This window comes from Vulpes lagopus, chromosome 5 (genome assembly GCF_018345385.1).
Source record: "Vulpes lagopus strain Blue_001 chromosome 5, ASM1834538v1, whole genome shotgun sequence".
In the NCBI taxonomy this organism is placed as follows: domain Eukaryota; kingdom Metazoa; phylum Chordata; class Mammalia; order Carnivora; family Canidae; genus Vulpes; species Vulpes lagopus.
Window position 1 is genome coordinate 24,432,301 of NC_054828.1, and position 13,139 is coordinate 24,445,439.

The following is a 13,139-nucleotide window of genomic DNA, read 5'->3' on the forward strand; positions in this document are numbered from 1 at the left end:
CCACAACCCTACCCACTGCTTCAAGATCGGTTTAAGTCCTCTTTAAAGAGTTTGGGAGTCCTGCTCTCTCCATTTCCTAATGACAACCTTCTTTTCCTCCCCTCCGCCCTCCTCTTCCTCTTCTTTCTTTTTCCTCTTCTCTAATTAGTACTTATTTTAACTACCCTGAACTTTTTAACAGGTAAAAGAAGTAGAAGAGCCTCTAGTGTGACTTTCTCAGGACCCGTGTCTCCCCAGTTTGGCCCTTCTTCCAGGAATTGAGTTTCCTGAGATGGATCTAACGTGTACCTATGTTATGCCAAGTTACACCTACACAGAGGTAGCAGGAAGAGGCACTATGCACTGTAAAGTAGGGCATTGTAAAGCGAAACGCCAAGTGCATTCACACTTTACAATTCTCCTTTCCTTTCATAATGGACAATAGAGTTAGTCACTTTGAGAGTTTACAGCTCCAGTGCCTGAAATTTGAACGGCCACCAATAACAAAGTTTGGCCTGAAAATCAAAGATGGCCCTATGATTCCATTCTGCCCAATAACTCAAGAAACACCCTTCTATAATGTGCCAAGAGGTGGAACTAAAATAAAAGATAAACAACAAAATCTGAGGCAACTCTGTGTTGTCTTTGTTCTATAATATTATTCTTCTCTAATACACATAGTTGGCTGTTTTAAAAAGGATTGAAGGAAAGTTGTGATGTTCTTGTGTCAGAGTGCCTACTAGGCAGTGCTAGATTCATTTTTTTCCCCATTAAATTAAATATCTTGAGGCCAGGAACCATGGTCATTCCCACATGTGGTATGGACATTCAATATATGTGTCTTGATAGAATGACTGAATGAAAGAATGAATGTTAAATGTAATGATTATTAATTATATATATATTTTAAAGATTTTATTTATTTATTCAGGAGAGACACACAGAGAGAGAGAAGCAGAGACACAGGCAGAGGGAGAAGCAGGTTCTCCTCAGGGGAGCCCGATGTGGGACTCCATCCCCGAACTCCAGGATCACGTCCTGAGCTGAAAGCAGAGCTTAACCACTGAGCCATCCAGGCATCCTGAATATTAATTATATTTTGATTCAAGTTTTACAATATAGAATCTAAAGAAATCTTTATAGATTCCTTACATGTTAAAGTTCTGAGTCTTTTTCTCTTGCCCCACACAAATGAGCCACCATGTATAAAACTATGAGCCCAGTATTTGACACATGAGAAATAATAATCACTAACTGCAGCCTTCTTTCCATGTAGAGTACAGAAATAGTCTGAGTTCTTAATGACTAGCAAATAGGAAAATGTATTTGAATAAGCATGATCCAACTAATAACCTACTGAAGTTTTTTCCTTATCTAAAGTATGTTGAAGTCCATCAAAATGAAAATCAAGAACATTTAAGCCAATAGTCTTGTGAACAACAGTGTCCTTACCATCCTCTGAACTTCTAGATGTGGTGAGTCTGGGCAATGCAATACTCTAAAAAAAACAATCTGTGTTTTATGCTAATATAAAACAAAGATAAAATATATCCTTTCTGCATTGGGCTGTTTACTGATGTAGAATGTAAATTTCTTTGCCACTAGGAAATCCTACTTTGCACCAAAAGGAAGCCTTAGAAATCTTTTCATAGCTGGGCACATGGAGACTTAGAAAGACACGGTGACCAGCTAGTCAGTGGCAGCTCTACTTCCTTCATTTGCAGACCAACTTCCCCCATTACCATGAAGGGGGAAGGAGTGGGTGGGGACAGTATTGTTCACAAAGGAAAACTCAAGATCCACACAAGTCCACTTTGACCGATCTCGATGCCCACGTGGTTGTACGGAAGGTCCTAGAACCCTAGCTCTGAACTGAGAATGTCATCCCCTTAGAAAGCTGTTTCAACTTGAGCGCTTTTTAGAAATAAAGTGAGATCCTTTGTGTAATTTCACGATTTGACAAATCACACAGGAGTTCTTCAAATTAACAATCTCCCATCACTCTTCATACTTTCCTAGCTCAAAATGAATAGCAGTTTGGAAGGAGCATCTATTAAATATGCCGGTACCTCTGTCACCCCTGGGGAGGGAGTTCGATGAGTAGACAGAGCCAACAGTCCTGATCCCAAGGAGTTAACTACCAGGTCCCATAGCTCAACCCACATTTCACGCCCATGCTAGAGGGAAATTATAAATAAGCATCAAAATGTCTCATAGATTCTATCCCAGTAGGACAACTTGTCCACTCAAGTAACAAAGTTCATAATAAAGGCAAAGGAGATGTTAAGCTTAATAATTGAGATAACTGTATCAGTCTTTCACTTTGGAATAAGCTGGTTTTAAGGAGACAAGGAGGTGGAGTTAGGAATTAAATGATAACAGAGTGTAAGCCATTATTTGAGGTTTTGGCACAAATAACCCTGATTAGAATTTAATCTATGAATTTGAATTCCCTTTATTTCACAAAGGAAACCAGTGGGGCACTGGAGCCATATGCCATATAACTCAGGCATAAACCAGTATCTGACACATCATCTTCTATGCCCCCATAGCCCATCACTGAGTAACATTAAGAGTAGCCTCTAATTGTCCTGTTCCTTGCTTTCTGTCATTCTGCAAAGAGCACATGTCACTTTTAAAGAATAAACAATGGGAGTCATTGATGAAGCCCACATTTACATGGTCAAGAATGAGGAAAGAATATTGTACAGAAGAATCATTATGTGCTCCTGAAATGTCCAATGGGCATCATTCTGAGGTCTACCTGCCTCATTCTATATCTTAATGCATAGAACTTGAAATTTTTACATGCCAAATAATGTCACACGGGTGTCACCCTGAAATAAGAAGAAATCAAAGCAACCCAGAACCCAGAAAGTATGCTCAAATTTCAAAGCACAGTCCTGAAGCATTACACGGCTTTATAAAAAAAGCAGTTATGATTTCCCCTTGACTAAAAGGAACATATTTTCTTTTTTGTTGTAATAGCAATGACAGTTAAAATCCATGTAGTTCACCACCTACAAGGCATTTTCACATCATTATCTCACATGGAGAACAACTCCCACAAGCAGGTGTTTGGGGACTTACCTATTTTTGCAAGGGATGCTAGAAGTATCCACAGGGTGACCTCATAAGGAATTTGCACGTAGTCATAATCCAGTGCAAAAACAGATATCTTCTCATCTGCCTCTGAGCTGGCAGCAGCAAACCGAACATTAGGCTCATGCTGGGCAGTGGAATTTGTGGATTCGTTCAAATCTGAAGATGCTTCAGAACACTTGAAGGCCACCAGCAGTAGCAACCAGTTCCAAGGACTGAAAGGCACAAGCATCTGAAAACCCATCCTGTGGGCTTCTCGTACCCCTTGTGTCACTGTGTGCCACACATCCACAGTCGAGGAGGGTTTCTAGAGAGCAGACGCGTCTACCTGGGTCAAAGGTAATATACGCACAGTCTGTGGGTCATTCCAAGAAGAGTCCAAGCATGTCATGGAGTTGTGAGTGTCGATGTTTTCAAATCACCTTTAAAGGATTTGTGTTCAGACAACTCAGCTTCTCGCTCAAAGGCATCAGTCATTCAGTAGACTCGTTAAAGCCCAAGTCACCTGTGTGACCTTCATCCGATCGATCATGATTTGAAGAACAGTTTAGGAAGGGGAAAGGTATGTCTTCGTTCAAAGCTGTCTCCTCACTTCACTGCATACTGGTTTCATCTTGTGGGTGAAAATTAAAAAGGATACCACGGTGTTCATTCCAGATACCACTGGAGTCCTTCTGACGAGGAGGAAGGGAGTCCTTCCCTCTCCACTAGGTCTCAGCAAGGAGCTACCTGGCCTGCACCTGCTCCTTCTCTCCTCCCCCTGCCTCGCATTTGTTTTGAATGGGCAAGGCTGCAGGTAGCTCCTGCACCACACTTAATTATTTGCTCTGATAGGACTTTTGTAATGAAATGCTTGCCTTGAAGTGTTTTCCGGGGGTTACGCTGCTGACACCTAGTGGGCAGCTGCAATATGACACTTCGGCGTCTCTAATGATGAACCACTAAGGTGGTCTTGTCATTATCACCCACACAGGGCATGTTCCAGAGCAGAGAAAAGCGATTAATAATGATGCCAGACTCTAGGTGTCAGCCAGGATGGTTTTGGAATCATACGGTCTCTGCAAATTAGGAAGGAAGAGGAGGCAGTGTAACACATTACTGAACTCATGAGAAGTAATTCAAAGAAAGTTCTAGATTTCCATGAACTTCATACAGGAGAAAACAAACAAACAAACAAACAAACAGAAGAACAAGTTTCATGAAATACATCTACAACCTAGTTTTTTTAAAAAAAACTCCATGGCACATGCAAGTTTTTCATTTTAAAGAATCTTGTTATTATGGTCTATTTGTTCAGAAAGAGCAGTACTACAGAGTGTTTTATCTACTTCTGTTTCTTCTACATCTGGCCAGGTGGCCTTAACCAGATTAGATACCTTTCAAAGCATCCTTATCTGTAAGGGATGATGATATCTTCATCAACTGGCTGGAAGCATTAAATGAGATAAAGCAAGTAAAGTATCTGGCATTTAACTGGCACTTAAATGTTGGTTTTTAAGAGCTTTGCTTAAATGAGGAATAGTGCTCAATAGAAAATGAGAATTATTATTCATAAATAGTCTCAATGCTTCTTCCATATCAAACTGCAGGACAATTTATGTATATTTTTGGTTCATGTTAGTGAGTGTAGATGACTCCCACCCCCCACCACATGCTCAGCAAAGATCACTGGGAAGCAGGGGTAGGAGGTGTTGAGTGAGGAAGGCTAGCATCTAGATGCAACTTCTTAGTAAGACAAGGATTAAAAGCTCTCATATGGATTTTTTTTCCTCTTTCCTTTGCAATTTGGCCCTAAGATATATCTGATTTAGTCACTAAACTGAGACCATCACGTTGATAGCAAGCAGGTCACCATATTGGGTCATTTTTTTTTTTTTATTTTCAGAAAAGATGACATGCATAGCCTTGTAATGGAAAACTTCTTTAGAATATATATTTTATCTTTTTCATTTGCACTTTTATTTTACTTTTGTTTTCTAAAGAGAAATGGGAGAGAATTTCCCATGATGCTCCATGCCAAGGCCAAAAGTAAGAATCAGAAAAACTCTGTTCTCAGGCATTAATTACCTGGTTCAGTCCAGGTAATTTACCACTTTACCTGTTTTGAGCTTCAATTTTGTCATCTATAAAATGAAGATGCTGTCCATATGGTATCCTTTCCTGCTCTAAAATTTCAAATCTTTGTGAAACAAAGATTTTGCCTTATACTCAACTGGTAGCTGAGGGTACAATCACTATCAGAGAAGTGATGCCAAGATCAGGGGATAGTGAGAGGAAAACCTGAATTCTATAATAGTCAACCACCTTGTCTTCCAGGTTAAGATTTGCTGTTTCCCCTTGTCAACCCTTGGCACCACCTCCATCCATGCAATCAATACTGCTTTCACACAGCTGCCTGAAATATTCTTTCTGAAATTGCCTTCTTCCCTTTTTGATTTTTTTATTTGTATTTTTATTTTTTGCCTTCCCTTTAAAAAAAAAAAAGATTTTATTTATTTATTCATGAGAGACACACAGAGAGAGGCAGAAAGCAGGCAGAGGGAGAAGCAGGCTCCCTATGAAGAGCCCAATGCCGCACTGATCCCAGGACTCCGGGATCACAACCTGAGCCAAAGGCAGATGCTCAACCAATGAGCCACCCAGACACCCCTAAAATTGCCTTCTTAATCTTGATTCTCTAGAAAACAGTATGAGACAAAGCTTACGTGAGTGGTGCAAACCAAAGGTAGCAAAGTAAGAGAAAAAAGGAAACAAGGGAGAAATGCTTCCAGAATGGCATTGTGGGGAACTCTATAGACCCTCTTTAGTGTTAGGGAGACAACCATAATTGGGAAGAACTATTGAAAATAAAGGGAATAGCCATTCAGTCTGTAGAAATTGTCCTATTGGCGTACAGTAATTAAAGACAGTCTTCTAAATATTAGTAAAACCTGTGAGAGTCTTTGGCCAGACTTGTTTCTGCCCCTACCTTCCTGTTCAGTATAAGGAAAACTCTACTCCAGCTGGGCACAGACAAGAGGATGGGGATCTTAGTTTAGGGCTACAAATTCTACTCAGAAAGTCAGAATATCAGTATTTGTCATCAGTATCACCCCTCCCCCATTCCCCAAGCAAGGTTTTATATGAGCTGTATTGCCTACAAGTATGACCAAGAGATCCCTTCACCTATACAGCCCCACTCACTCATAGGCTTGAAATTCTACCCCAAGCATGGTGGGCCAAGAACACTGGGCTCCAGTCACTCTCACCCCCACTTACAGGGCTGAGTTTCCACACCAGGGAAGACAAGCCAAGAAGACAAAGGGTTACTGCCACTGTCCAGCAGCTCATTTATATAGTAGCAGTGTTACTCCCAGAGAAGCAGGTTGCTGTCCCTGTCCCTTTCCAGGGTATTGCAACAGAGGTTCTGTTAAAGGAGAAGGCAGGCCATAGAACAAAGAACTCCTCAAGTTATTTCTCAGGGAACTGACTTTACTTGTAACAAAATGTAGGGAAGCTCAAGCCCAAGGGAGATTTAGGTAGAGCACAAGTAAGAAGGGCCAGTAGCTCCCTGACACCAACATGTGAAAGGCAGATTACTTAGAAGCATTATGGAAGAACTAGGGAAAGAAACAGATAAGAAAAGGGGCACCTGGGTGGGTCAGTGATTGAGCCTCTGCCTTCTTCTCAGGGCGTGATACTGGGGCCCTGGGATCTGATTGAGTCCCACATCGGGCCCCCTGCAGGGAGTCTGCTTCTCCCTCTGCCTGTGTCTCTGCCTCTCTCTCCCTCTCTGTGTCTCTCATGAATAAATAAATAAAATTTTTTTTAAAAAATGAAAATCTTAAAAAAAAATCATCATAGGGTCAGAGAAGTGTCAAAGACTGGCCACAAAGATTACCCTGAAAAGGGCCTGACTTTATTTTAGAGCAGACTGCTGAGCAATTTAAGGCCTGTTCAACACAATGGATCAATCAGCTAGCAATTACTGGAGGCTAACAGCTAGGTATAATGTTAATAGAGACAACGGACCAGCTAGAAGCTTAATAAGGAGATCCGTGAAAGAGCCAAAGAGAACCCTATTCAAGGCACTGTCATCCCAGGTGAGAGAGGAAGAAGTCAGGGGGGTTATGAGTATACCCAAGACTGTATGGTTAAAGTCTGCATAGGGAAATGGACTTTATTGAAATAGTCCATCCAATTCACTAAACAAACAAACATAGACAACCAAACCACAGTAACACCTGGTGTTGGAGGAAGGGGAGGAATCAGTAACAAGAATCGTTACAAGATGTTAAAATATTTAGTTTTTAACAACAACCAAAATGTAAGACCATATACTATTTCCAGAAGATATTAAAAAACAAAGATTTATTTATTTATTTAATATTTATTTTTATTTTTTTATTTTAGAGAGAGAAAAAGCAAGTGGTGGGAAGGGCAGAGGGAGAGGGAGAGAATCTCAAGCCAACTCCCTGCTGAGCATGGAATCTGACATGGGGTTTGACCTCATGACCCTGATATCATGACCAGAGCTGAAACCAAGAGTTGGTGGTGCAACCAACTGAGCCACCCAGGTGCCCTGAACATATACTTTTAGATTTAAAGATACAAGTAGTTTAGGGGGTGGGGGGTGGATGGGGGCACTGCACCTGAGTGGCTCAGTCCATTGTCTGCCTAAAGCTCAGGTCATGATCTCAGGGTCCTGGCATTGAACCCCACATCAGGCTTCTGCTCAGTGGGGATCCTGCTTCCCACGCCCCCCCCCCCCACTGCCTGCCTTGCTCGTGCTCTCTCTTTTTGTCAAATAAATAAATAAAATCTTTCAAAAAAGACACAGGTAGATTAAAAATAAAAGGATGGAGAAAGGATATTGTAAGGCAATAAGGTAAGAAAGCTGGAATGGCTATACAAATAACAGACAAAATAGATGTTAAGACAAAAATATTTTATTTTATAAAAATAAAAGGGCCAATTTATCAAGAAAACATAGTCATTATAAACTTCTCTATAACAAATGGGATTTGTCCCAGGAATACAAAGCCAGCTAACCATCCACATGTCATTTAGGATAACATCATATCAAAAGAATAAAGGACAAAACCACAGGCTATTTCAATAGGCTGAGAAGAGGTATTTAACAAAATTTAATAACCCTTCATTTTAAGAATACTCAACAGTGTAGGAATGGAAGGGAACTTCCTCAACATGAAGAAGGCAATCTATAAAAAAATCCATCCACAGCCACCATCATCCATAATGGTGAAGATTAAATACATTCCCATAAGATCAAGAACAAGACAAAGATGTCTGCTTTTGCCGCTCATATTCAACATTCTACTGGAGGTTCTAGCAAGGGCAATGGGCAAGAAAAATAGGTAAAAGATGTACAGATTGGAAGGGGAAAAGTAAAACCATCTGTATTTACATGACATGTCCTTTTATATATAGGAAATCCTAAATAATTGAATAAAATACTCTTAGATCTAATAAGTAACTTCAGTAAACTTGCAGGATATGACATCAGTATACAATAACAAACTGTATTTTACAGTAACAATGACAATACCAAAATGAAATTAATAGCATCAAAAGCTAAATTTCTTAGGAATGATCTTAACAAAAACAATGTGAAACTTGTGTTCCAAAAAAACACAATGTTGAAAGCAGTTAAAGAAGACTTAAATAAGTGGAAAGATATCCTTGTTCATGGATCAAAAGACTTAATATTGTTAAGATGGGAATATTCCCCCAAAATGATCTACAGATTCAACACAATCTCTTTCAAAATCCTGTGTCTTTTTTTTCTATTCAGAAATTGACAAACTGGTCCTGAGATTTATATGGAATGTGCCCATAAAAGCCCATCTCCAAAAAAATTCTTGAAATGAGAAAAAACAAAGCTAGAAGACATACACTTCTCAATTTCAAAACTTACTGCAGAGTTTGGGTGCCTGGGTGACTCAGTCAGTTAAGTGTCTGACTCTTGATCTCAGCTAAGGTCATGATCTCAGGGTCACGAGATTGGCCTGGTTAGGCTCCATGCTCCATGCAGAGTCTGCTTGAGTATTCTCTCTCCCTCTGCCACTCCCCCTGGTCACTCTCTCTTTCTTTCTCTCTCAAATAAATAAATCTTTGTAAAATAATCTTTACAAAGCTTTAGTAATCAAAATTATGTGATATTGGCATTAAGAACGGACATACAGATAAGTAGAGCAGAACTGAGAAAACAGAAATCAATCTTTTCATTTATTGTCAATTGATTCCTGACAAGTGTTCCAACACAATTCAATAGGTAAAAAATAACTTTTGGGGGGCACCTGGGTGGCACAGTTTGTTGGGCGTCTGCCTCCGGCTCGGGTTGTGATCCTGGGGTCCTGGGATTGAGCGCCCCTGGGAATCCCAGCTCAGTGGGGAGTCTGCTTCTTCCTCTCCTTCTGTGTGCTCACTCCTCTCTCTCAAATAGATAGATAATAAATCTTTAAAAAATAAAAAAAATAACCTTTTCAACACATGGTGCTAGAAAACCTTATATCCACAAGCAGAAGAATGAAGACATACTCCATCCTTATACCATACTTAAAAGTTAATTCAAAATGGAGTATGGACTAAGGTAAGAGCTAAACCCCAAACTACAAAAAAAAAAAAAGGAATAAATCATAAATTTTAATGATCCTGAATTAGATAAAACTTTCTTATATACACATCCCAAAGCCACAATGAACAAAAGAAAAAAACAGATAAACTGGATTTCATCAAAATAAAAACCTTGTGCTCCAAACTATACTGTCAAGGAAGTGATAAGGTCAATTCACAGAATAGGAAAAAATTCTTGTAACTCACATGTCTGATAAGGGACTTGTATCCTGAATGTATAAAGAGCTCTTACAACCCAATAATGAAAAGATAAATAACCCAATTAAAAAAATGGACAAAGGATCTGAAAAGGCATTTCTTCAAAAATTGTACATAAATGGCCAATAAGTACATGAAAAGAGGCCCGATACTATTAGTCAAAGGGAGAGATGATTCAAAACCACAATGAGATGTCATTTCATACTTGCTAAAATGGCTAAATAGTGATGATAATAAGAAGAAAGAGGAATAGAGGAAGAAATGTAGTAACTAATGTTGCCAAAGCTGGCAAGGATATATAGCAGGAATGTAAAATGCTACTGGAAATCTAAAATGAGTCAGTTTGGATTTCTCAAAATGTGAAACACAGTATTACCACATGACTCAGCAACTCCACTCTCAGATACGTACCCTCTGATGTTTCAAGAACACATCTTGCATTGTGCAGGTTTCCCAGACTAGAACTGAGAAGATGAGACATTTAGGAAGAGCCCTGGCAATTGATAAGAAGGAGCCTTTTAATTATATCCTCATTGTTCAGTTGAAACAAATTCTTCCTTATGTGTGTTTACATTGTAATACAATCCACATGATAATTATCAGTTTATTTAATTCCTTGAGAAAGATCAATTGAGAAAGTTTCAGGGCACTGTAGGGCACTGGATACTTACCCATCCATTGGTGTACATAGAAAGAGTTATCTTTTTGTTTTTTTGTTTTGTCAGAGAAAGAGAGAGAGAGAGAGAGAGAGAGTAGGAGAGGGGCAGAGAGAGGGACAGAGAATCCAAAGCAGGCTCCATGATCCTGAGATCATGACCTGAGCAGAAATCAAGAGCCAAATGCTTAACCAACTGAGCCACTGAAGCACTCCTACATAGAAAGAGATTTTAAAGGTAAAGGGGAAAAAGACCAGTTCTCACTTGCAAGACAAAGAATGAAAGGAATTATTCTGGAATTATAGGTCAGCAGCAAGCTACTGAAATGTGTCATGATTTGGTCTAATTATCCAATAAGTGTATGGGCAGTAGAAACCTGGCCTGCTCTGACCTTTGGTGCCAGGTGCCAAGAATCTTTGCTATCCTTGTCCTCTGCCCTTGGAAACCCATCTACTCACACAGTCCAGTGGTGGGGGAGGAATGACCTGCTGTCCTCTCCCCAGTGGATCCCTTATAATTTAAGTGACCATATCCGGTCCACCCTCATGGGACTAATTAAGGGTGGTGCACCCAGCAGAGGGATCATCCATTCCCCTAGGGCTCCAGCTGTGCATAGCTGGAAGCAGAGTTTTGGGGGCTTGGTCCACTTCCCTTTCACCCTCAGTTTTGTTTCCCGAAGGCAACTTTTTTTTGTCTTAAGAGAAGCTGCAAAAGAAACGAGGGTGACATTGACTCCCTACTCTGTACCTGCGTGCATGATGTCCACTCTCTCCCAGAACAGGTTTCAAACAAAATGATGAGCACCTGTTTCCTTCCTTCCCAGAGTGTCTGGCAGTAATTGACTTTACCAGAAATTATTTGTGCAGTACTTTTGGGACTGACAGAATTAGCTGCTTGCCCCTGAGCTCCTGTTACTTTTTCATAGCTGAACTTTGTATTTTTTGTTTCCCCCCAGGAAGAAGAACAAGAAAGCAGAGCTAGAGAACTGGCCAGTGCTGTCCAGAAACATGATTTGCTTTCCAAGCCCATAGCTAGCAATTAAGCTGGATGGCCTTGGATGGAGTTCTGGCAGACGATACCCCTAAATTGAAAGGCTGCATCCCACGCTGGAGGGAAGTCAAGAGCTTTGACCCTGCTTTCAGGACAGGAGAGCTGAACTCTGTTCCTGCTCCCCAAAGTCAACTTTCCACCTCTCAGAGAAACATAGGGGGCTGCTGAATTGTTTCATCAACTCTGGAAGAGTCCCAAACGCGATTCCCTCTTGAAAGCCACAAGATCAGACCTGTTTCTGGGGTATATACCGAACACTCAGCTCAGATATAAGAGAAAGGCTCTTACAGGGAGGTAGCTTTTTGATAATTGAAGCAACTTGGAGAGGATTCTGTCTTTTTTAAAGTTTATTTTGCTTATTGAGATATAATTCCTGTATAGCATTACACTATTTTCAGGTGCACAATGTAGCGATTGGTGTTTGTGTATATATTGCCAAATGATCACCACACTAAGTCTAGTTAGTACGCATCAGCACACATACTTACAAATCGTTTTTCCCGTGATGGTAATCTTTAAGATTTACTCTCTCAGCAACTTTCAAATTACAGTGCAGTACTATTAACTGTAGTCACTACATCCCCAGGACTTATTATTTCATAGCTAGAAGTTTGTACCGTTTGACCACCTGCACCCTGCACCCATTTTGCCTCTCCCCCACCCAACCACTACCACTGGCAATCACAATCTATTCTCTGCATCTATGAGTTCATGTTTTTATTTTAGATTTTAGAAATAAGTGAGATTATATGATATTTATCTTTCTCTGAGTTATTTCACTTGGCATTATGTCCTCAATGTCCATCCATATTGTCACAAATGGCAAAATGTACTTCTTTTTTTATGAATGAATAATGTATTCCTGTGTGTGTATGGATGTGTGTGTTTGTGTACACACTACATTTATCCATTCATGTGTGGATGGACACTTAGGTTCCTCCATGTCTTCCATTATAAATAATGTTGCTGTACATATGGGGTGCATATATTTTTTTGAGTTACTATTTTCATTTCTTTCATATAAATACCCAGAAGTGGAATTACTGGATCATATTGGAGTATTATCTTTAATTTTTAAAAGAATCTTCGTGCTGTTTTCTGTAGTGGCTGCACCAATTTACATTCCCACCATCAGTGCACAAAAGTTTCCCTTTTTCCACATCCTCACTTGTTATTTCTTGTCTTTCTGACAATAATCATTCTAATAGATATAAAGTGATATCTAATTGTAGTTTTGATTTGCATGCCCCTGGTGAATAGTGATGTTGAGCACCTTTTCATATACCTGTTGATCATCTCTATGTCTTCTTGAAAAATGTCTATTTGGATCCTCTGCCCATTTTTTATGGCATTGTTTAGTATGTTTTGCTATTTAATTGTGTGAGCTCTCTCTGTACTTTGGATACTAACCACTTATCAGATGCTTTGTAAATATTTTCTCCCATTCAGTACATTATCTTTTCATTTTGGTGATGGTTTTCTTTGCTGTGCGGAAGATTTTTATTTTGGCTTTTGTTG

At 39.8% G+C, this 13,139-nt stretch overlaps 1 protein-coding gene across 1 annotated transcript in view; it reads right to left on the reverse strand.

Moving 5' to 3' along the window:
- SLC9A4 (solute carrier family 9 member A4) overlaps positions 1-3,820 on the reverse strand; it is a 72,673-nt gene extending 68,853 nt beyond the window's left edge. Inside the window, exon 1 of the mRNA XM_041754072.1 lies at positions 3,070-3,820. Within this exon, the coding sequence (XP_041610006.1) occupies positions 3,070-3,325 (256 nt within the window). The 5' untranslated portion in view covers positions 3,326-3,820. The remainder of the gene's footprint in view (positions 1-3,069) is intronic.
- Positions 3,821-13,139: the final 9,319 nt, after the last annotated feature.